We start from the raw sequence: 8096 nt of genomic DNA on the forward strand, positions 1-8096 counted from the left end.
TTTTGCAGCAATTAGCATAACAATATAGCTAAGTTTAATCATTCACAAACCCGTTGAGCTTTTTTGCGACATGGCCCTGGCTGATCTCTTATACTCTGCTGCCATCCGCTGGCCATTTTTTTTTTCTTTTTGCAAGGCCCACAGAATATTGTGTTCTATTGCTATAAAAACATGGAACCTACCAAAAGAAAGATTAGAGTCTCTTCTTTCGTCAGGAAAGAAATATAATATTTGTATCCGTTTCCGTTTTGCAGCAATTAGCATAACAATATAGCTAAGTTTAATCATTCACAAACCCGTTGAGCTTTTTTGCGACATGGCCCTGGCTGATCTCTTATACTCTGCTGCCATCCGCTGGCCATTTTTTTTTTCTTTTTGCAAGGCCCACAGAATATTGTGTTCTATTGCTATAAAAACATGGAACCTACCAAAAGAAAGATTAGAGTCTCTTCTTTCGTCAGGAAAGAAATATAATATTTGTATCCGTTTCCGTTTTGCAGCAATTAGCATAACAATATAGCTAAGTTTAATCATTCACAAACCCGTTGAGCTTTTTTGCGACATGGCCCTGGCTGATCTCTTATACTCTGCTGCCATCCGCTGGCCATTTTTTTTTTCTTTTTGCAAGGCCCACAGAATATTGTGTTCTATTGCTATAAAAACATGGAACCTACCAAAAGAAAGATTAGAGTCTCTTCTTTCGTCAGGAAAGAAATATAATATTTGTATCCGTTTCCGTTTTGCAGCAATTAGCATAACAATATAGCTAAGTTTAATCATTCACAAACCCGTTGAGCTTTTTTGCAACATGGCCCTGGCTGATCTCTTATACTCTGCTGCCACCCGCTGGCCATTTTTTGTAATAACTACCATTGCTTTAAGACACCTCTTCAGGTCAGAAGCTGCGTCAAAGCCTTCTGTATGCTCTAGCATAAAAAAACACACGTATTAATACTTTTTGGGGTGTGCAGGACAAAGTATTAAAAAAGTATTTATACATTTTGGGGTTTGAATGAGTTAACTGACTTCTTTAACGTGACCATAAATGTCACTTATGCTTCGTATCTTGTTGGCCCATGACTTAGTATCGTCTCTCATCTGATTTTCTTTCAGTTCTTTTGTGTGACATCGCATGCCTGGGATGCTGTCCACCATGCTGTGGGCCCCTATTTGCGTGCTCCTAATGCTAGGGGGGCACGTTCTCGCTGGAGGCTACGCGCCCATTCCTCACATGAAGTACATGCAACCCATGATGAAAGGACCCGTCGGACCACCGTTCAGAGAGGGCAAGGGGCATTATGTCGGTGAGTAGTGCTTTGGCATTCGCCATCACAATAAGATGTTGACTACCTCTGTTGGCCAATAGGTCCTATAAACCATGGTTTGTAACGGCCCACATAATTGGTAATTGACATTTAAAATTTATTTCATGCAGCGTCTTTTTTTTTGTATACCCAGATGGGGAATTTAAACTTTTTTCCAGTTTGGCTCTTTAATCAGAGTTCTGTAGTCCAACATCATTGAGCTGGGAGGTCTGATTGCACCTTGTTTATAGAGCTGACCTGAAGTAGCCATCTGGATGCTGTTTCTGTTGTTTAGCTCTCATTGTGCAACTCTGGGATGGAGCAGAGTATAGACGGGGGAGAGAGAAAAATGAAATTCAGTTTAGTCGGGGTAGTGTGTAGTGATCATTTATAAGTCGTGCTTCTATCAAAATCATTATTATAATCATAAAATGACAGTTTAAGAATTCCTTTTGTTTCAGTCACCTTTTGTTTTCTCCCAAAAGGTGAAACGTTGGTTTTAGAATATGGGTGAAATGTATGATTATCTAAAATGCCGTTGGAAAAAATTTGACTGCAGGCACTTAATCAAGAGAGCTTCCATGTGGAAGGATTCAAAAGAAGATGGAATTAAATGCTTTGCCTTTACTGCCACTTACTGGTTGTAAGCCCGCAACACATCACTGAGTGACTGAGTCCAGTACTGGATTAAAAGTTATTGTAGCTAAAAATAGTAGTTAGGATCAGGTTTTTTTTCCCTTACTATGCGGGAACTTTTGCTTTCATCTTAGGTTTAAAAAAGAAAAAGAAAAGAAAGTGCATTCATGTATTTTTTTTCCCCTTCCCCCTAATTTTTACAAAACTTCCTAAGTAATCACAAATTCAAAATATTTTCTCATAAAATTATCTACACTCCTATGAAATAGAGCTTGGACATAATAATTGCTATTTTTTTATTTTTTTATTTTTAAGAGTCACTGAGAACATCTGATTGCATGACTCACCTAAACACGATAATGTTTTTTTGTTTTTTTAGACAGGCCACCCATGGGAGATGTGAAGGGGGAGCCAGGCCCCCAAGGCAAACCTGGACCAAGAGGACCCCCCGGCCCTCCAGGAATTCCAGGAAAACCTGGACTCGGGAACCCCGGCCTCAACGGGCAGCCAGGTCCTCAAGGGCCTCCTGGCTTTCCAGGGATTGGTAAACCAGGACTCTCGGGACTACCAGGAAAGATTGGACCAAAGGGGATGCCAGGACTTAACGGCGAGGTTGGTCCTCGTGGTGAACCGGGTCTCAGGGGTCCACCAGGACAGCCAGGACTGCCAGGACCAGCTGGCCTGTCTTTGAATGGGAAACCTGGGCTTCCAGGTGTTAGGGGCCCAACTGGTTCTCGGGGAGAGCCAGGATTTAAAGGTATTTCTGGCCCTCCGGGTGAGCGTGGGATTAAGGGTGAGAATGGAAATGGGACACCTGGACCCACTGGTGTAAGGGGTCCTCCTGGGTTGAAAGGTAGTGCAGGAACACCTGGTCTACCAGGCATTGGCAAACCTGGACTAAAAGGTTTGCCTGGACTGACAGGTTCTAAAGGTGATCAAGGGCTTCCAGGGGAAAGAGGGGAACCGGGAGAGGCTGGGTTTCCAGGGTTACAAGGTCAACCAGGTCCTATTGGGATTGGGAAGCCTGGAATTGATGGATCGCAAGGAGCACCAGGTCATATAGGTCAAAAAGGGGAGCAGGGGCTCAGGGGTTCCCCTGGATTTCCAGGGACTCCAGGCTATGGAAAACCTGGCCTAAGTGGTCCAAAAGGCGAAAAGGGCCATAATGGGTTAACTGGTCTAACCGGCGACAAAGGAGAGCAAGGAATGGTGGGTCCAATTGGTGAACCAGGTCTTACTGGACAGCCAGGACCCCCTGGGCTTCACGGCCCCATGGGACTCCCAGGAAAACATGGCATGCCAGGCCTGAAGGGAGATCTCGGGCCCCAAGGTCCTCCTGGGCTGCCTGGCCTCAGAGGTGACCAAGGTACAAGTGGGAACACAGGAAAGCCTGGTATACCTGGGGACAAAGGCCTACCTGGGCCAAATGGAGCAACTGGAAAACCTGGGCCCAAAGGTGAAGCAGGACACATTGGCCTGCCAGGTAATCCTGGACTGACAGGTATTCAGGGACCTAAAGGTGAGTCAGGATTCATGGGAACACCTGGTCCCAGAGGTCAGTCAGGTATCCCTGGCCTTCAGGGTCCTATGGGTCCCATGGGACCACAGGGGGCCCCTGGCTTAAAGGGTGAGTCCGGAATACCAGGGCTTCCGGGACTGGGTAAAGTTGGAGAGAAGGGACCTATTGGTCCCCAAGGTCCTCCGGGTAGACCAGGCCCTGCTGGACTTAACGGTAACCCTGGCCCACCTGGCCCTCCGGGTCCCACAGGTCTTCCGGGAAATGGCCAATCAGTCGTCGCTGGTCCAACAGATTCAGAGCTGGAAGGGGGCGAAGTGCCAGGAGACCGGAAGGGGCCAGCATACAGCCAAGTCCCTCTTTCTGCCTCGTTAGCGCCGGCCTTCACAGCCATCCTCTCCAAGCCTTTCCCTCCCTCTGGCATGCCAATCATATTTGACAGGACTCTGTACAACGGGCAGAATGCATACAATCCCTCAACTGGCATCTTCACTGCTCCCCTATCGGGCGTCTACTACTTTGCCTACCACGTGCACGTGAAGGGAACTAGCTTGTGGGTGGCCTTGTACAAGAACAATGTACCGGCTACTTACACCTACGATGAATACAAGAAAGGCTACATGGACCAGGCGTCCGGCAGTGCTGTCCTGGAGCTGAAAGAAGGCGACCAGGTCTGGGTCCAGATGCCCTCAGATCAAGCCAACGGTCTCTATTCCACCGAGTACATCCACTCCTCATTCTCAGGATTCCTGCTTTGCCCCACATAACCTTCCCCTTGAGTTCCTTTATGAGCTCCTCAGAGCAGACCAAAACCTAAAATACTTGCAGCCATATCGATTTCCAAAACAATAAAAGCATCAGTACAGTTAATATTTCAGTCATTTTTTTTCTATCGTTTTTTTTTGTCTGCTTTACAGCCAACAGCATCAGTGAAAGAAAACGCATCAATCACAATAGAAGGATTTAAAAGGCAGAGGAAGGAATATTATTCAATGTTTTTGTTTTTGTTTTGCTGTCATTCAAATGTGTTTTTGGGTTGTGTTTTTATGTTAATTATTGTTGTTGTTTATTATTATTTGGTCATTGTTGACTGTTCGGTGCCTTCATTTGAGCAGACCGTTCTATGCCAGTGCACATCTTGGCCACATGCCGACAACATAAGGACCAAAATCAGATGACGTTTCAGAGCGTTGTGTTAGTTCATCCTGGCCAAATTAGCATCAGTACAAATGAAGACAAACAAATTGTAAATATTAAACTTGTGCTTAGCCCTGTTTTCTCATTACAATCATGGAATGGTGTTTAGAGTTTATAATGAGTTGGTTGCATTTTTTCTCCGCCATTGTAGCTGAGCAAGTTCAAACGTTTTCCTCTTTTCTTAATTTATTTTATTGAACTATCCAAAAAAAAAATGCAATCTGGAGATACAGCTCACAATAATATGACGTCATAGTATTAACATAAACAAAGGCTATATTAATTGATGATAAAATGCACATGCATAATGTTTACATAATTCTTCATTTGGTGCCAGAGAAAGAAAACTGTGGAATTTATGGATTTCAGTGAAGGCTTTTTAACTTTCCCAAGACACTGCTTCCAAAATAGTTACAGTTTAAAAAAAAACAAGGACAAGATGTTTTCGAACAATAGTTAGAGCGAGCCGGAAATGCAAATCACTCCGCTCTGTGAATAAGTAAAGGGACAGACTGAGAGCCCTGCAGGTTGCGAAACGCAAATTGTGTAACATTTAACAAACACCTGGCACATTTCTTTGTCAGGTGGGTAGGTCAGAGGGGTCAGAGCTGTCGACGTACTCGTTTCTGGCAATGGACGCGTTTAAGATACACGCTGTGTGTGCGTGTTCTGCTTGTCAGCCAGTGTGTCTATGGATGTACTGTATGTGGGCGTCTGCGTGTCACATTGTCCCACTGGCATTCAGGTCATGAACGCTTTGGCAAAAGATAATAATAAACTGGAGTAAAGTTACAAAATCCGGACAGAACTTGCAGCTCTGTCAATGTTCCATCAGAAATGCTGACTTGTTTGTCCTCTAGGTTATGAAAGAAAGTGCCGCACAGATTTATGGCGCAATGTAAGGGAACAGAACTGCAAATAAAAGGCGACATTACAGGAGATTGAGAATCCAATTGGCTTGCCAGGATACGAAAAGTAATTTGAAAAAAAAATCATGATAACACTGAATATGACGTCAAAATGATTTTTGTGCAATAATTCCAAATAAACATTTGAGTAGTCTACTGTGCAACAGGGGTCACCAAACGTTTTGAAACGGAGAGGAGAGCTACTTCCTGGATATCGCTAATGCAAAGGGTTTACCAGTTTCATACTCACTCCTGAAATAACTCATTTGATGAAATTATTTGGGGCTAAATCTTATCGTCGTTGGCTAGCTTGTCTCCATGAACGCTATGGATTGGTTGTGCATGACAAGTACTGACCTTTGACCTAGTACTAAAATAATTTAAAAAAAATTTTTTTTTTTTTTTTACACCAACGGAAGTATGTTTAAAAAGAATGTAAGTGGCATTATTTTTTATTTTATTTGTTCATAATTTCAACGTTGGTGACCCCTGGTGTAGAAGAATAATGTTAGAAGTTATTCAAGACAAGGGAAGACCATCAAAAGAATATTCAAGTATAATTACATAGCCCAAATACACTGAATTTAGGGCCACCTTAATACGAGAATGTCAAAACAGTGGTGCCTTGAGATACTAGTGAGTCCACTCAATTTTGGGAGATATGGCTAATTTGACTTATGAGGGCAAACTTGAGATACGAGCGCTGCCAGATGCATCTGTCACTTCACAATAAGATAATAAACAACAATCAATGTAAAACACCTCAGACAGGCTAACGAAAATAGAGTCCATTGGCGATATCGCAATACCGAAAAATTACTATTTCATCATTGCAACTTACGTAGTAGTGATGACTCTTCTTCGTTTGTGTGACTGTATTATACTGCCTCCCGGTGGCCAAGGAGGGCACACCAGAAGGAGCAGCCCACTTCCATTCATTTCAATTAGTCACAGAGCGAATGAACCTCGTATCTCAAGGCACCACTCTATACTGAAGCCGGTTCTTGAGCTTTGCCATCACAACTTAATATGAACTCCCACTGACTGACCACAAATGCTATGAATCGTTATTGTAACGTGAGTCAAGGCAGTTCCAGGCTCGTTATGTACTGTATGTTGGCTTATTTTGGTAGCCTTCTTTTTTTTTTGGACATATGAAATAGTGATGTGAATTATGTGTTGTTATTATTCTCTGTCCTTGTGTTTTATAGACAATGTCACTTGCTTGCAGAGTTTGCCCTGTGTGCAAATCATTTGACAAGTGTCAGTAAGCGCCATCTTATCACACATTGCTTAGAATTGTTTTGCTTTATATTAAAAAAAAAAAAGAAAAATTGGAAAAAAATACTTTGCTTCGGTTTTGAAGGGATTTTTTTGTTTTGTTTTAGTTGCATTTAATAAATACACGGCTATTCCCATTTGCACATGAAATTAATGAAGATATTTATACATTTATGATAATTTAATAGGGATGCCAAAACCGACCACCGAAGCCAAGAACGTATGTAAACTGGTATTTAACAGCATTGATGAGTTAATAACATTTACAACATGTAGTTAGCACCCTAGTGTTATGTTTGTCGAGGATTATTTGTGGAGATTTTATTATTTGTGTCATGTACGATGTATCTACTTATCAGATTTTTTTTTCTTCTTCCACACAAGGCTATTGCGTTACTTTTTGCGCAGTAAAATGTGAGTATAAAATGCACTCGTTTTGATTTGGAAATGTTTTTTTTCTCCTGCTTATCAAAAATCTACAAGTACTTGATTGTATTGATATTATATCAATAAAGGCCTTCTTCTATGTGTCAGACTTGAGTTTTCTGTTTGTTCTCATTCTGTGGAAATATTATAGAATATACATAGAATGTGTGTTGAAAGATTTATTGACGACAATAAAATGAAAGCCGAGATGATAAATCACTGACGTCAATGATGTTGTTAAAGCATAGCGGCCTCCAACCTTTTTTGCACTAGAGACCAATTTCGTACAGACATATTTTGACCGATCTGCATAGAAACAAATAAAAACAAATGATTAACAACACAAACTGACTATTACGCTGGATGTAGTAAATATAATTAATGATTGTCAATTGGTGTTCCACACCCTTGACATCATAGCCAGATCCCAAAACATTAAGCATTTCTATTTCACTGTTTAGATGTCACTTGTGTTTTTATTGTATTTGAAATTAGGCTTGCACTTTTTTATATATCCTCCTAAGACTGTGTACAGAGCAATCTATAATGTTGTTACTGCAGTTCAAACAACACCCGCTAGAGGGAGACATACCATTACAATCCGTTTCATGCTTGAACGCCACTTCTGCTTTATAAATGAAAGTTGTATTGGGTCAACACAATGGTTACCAGGTGAGATCACGCTCCGTGTCCGTTTCTTAGAATGTGTGTTGTTCAAAAGTGACGTCACAGGTATCGATTAAACAGGAAATAGTTCGACAACCTAAATGTTTCATCAGTAGAGTGACATTGGAAGCCACATAAAAATATAAATCAACGAGATTTGTG

The 8096-nt window shown here is 41.8% G+C and overlaps 1 protein-coding gene across 1 annotated transcript in view; it reads left to right on the plus strand.

Moving 5' to 3' along the window:
- Positions 1 to 7377, plus strand: part of col8a2 (collagen, type VIII, alpha 2) — an 88121-nt gene extending 80744 nt beyond the window's left edge. The window contains exons 3-4 of the mRNA XM_077549302.1: positions 1114 to 1304; positions 2320 to 7377. Coding sequence (XP_077405428.1) covers positions 1133 to 1304; positions 2320 to 4223 — 2076 coding nt within the window. The 5' untranslated portion in view covers positions 1114 to 1132 and the 3' untranslated portion in view covers positions 4224 to 7377. The remainder of the gene's footprint in view (positions 1 to 1113; positions 1305 to 2319) is intronic.
- Positions 7378 to 8096: the final 719 nt, after the last annotated feature.

This window comes from Vanacampus margaritifer, chromosome 17 (genome assembly GCF_051991255.1).
Source record: "Vanacampus margaritifer isolate UIUO_Vmar chromosome 17, RoL_Vmar_1.0, whole genome shotgun sequence".
NCBI lineage: Eukaryota > Metazoa > Chordata > Actinopteri > Syngnathiformes > Syngnathidae > Vanacampus > Vanacampus margaritifer.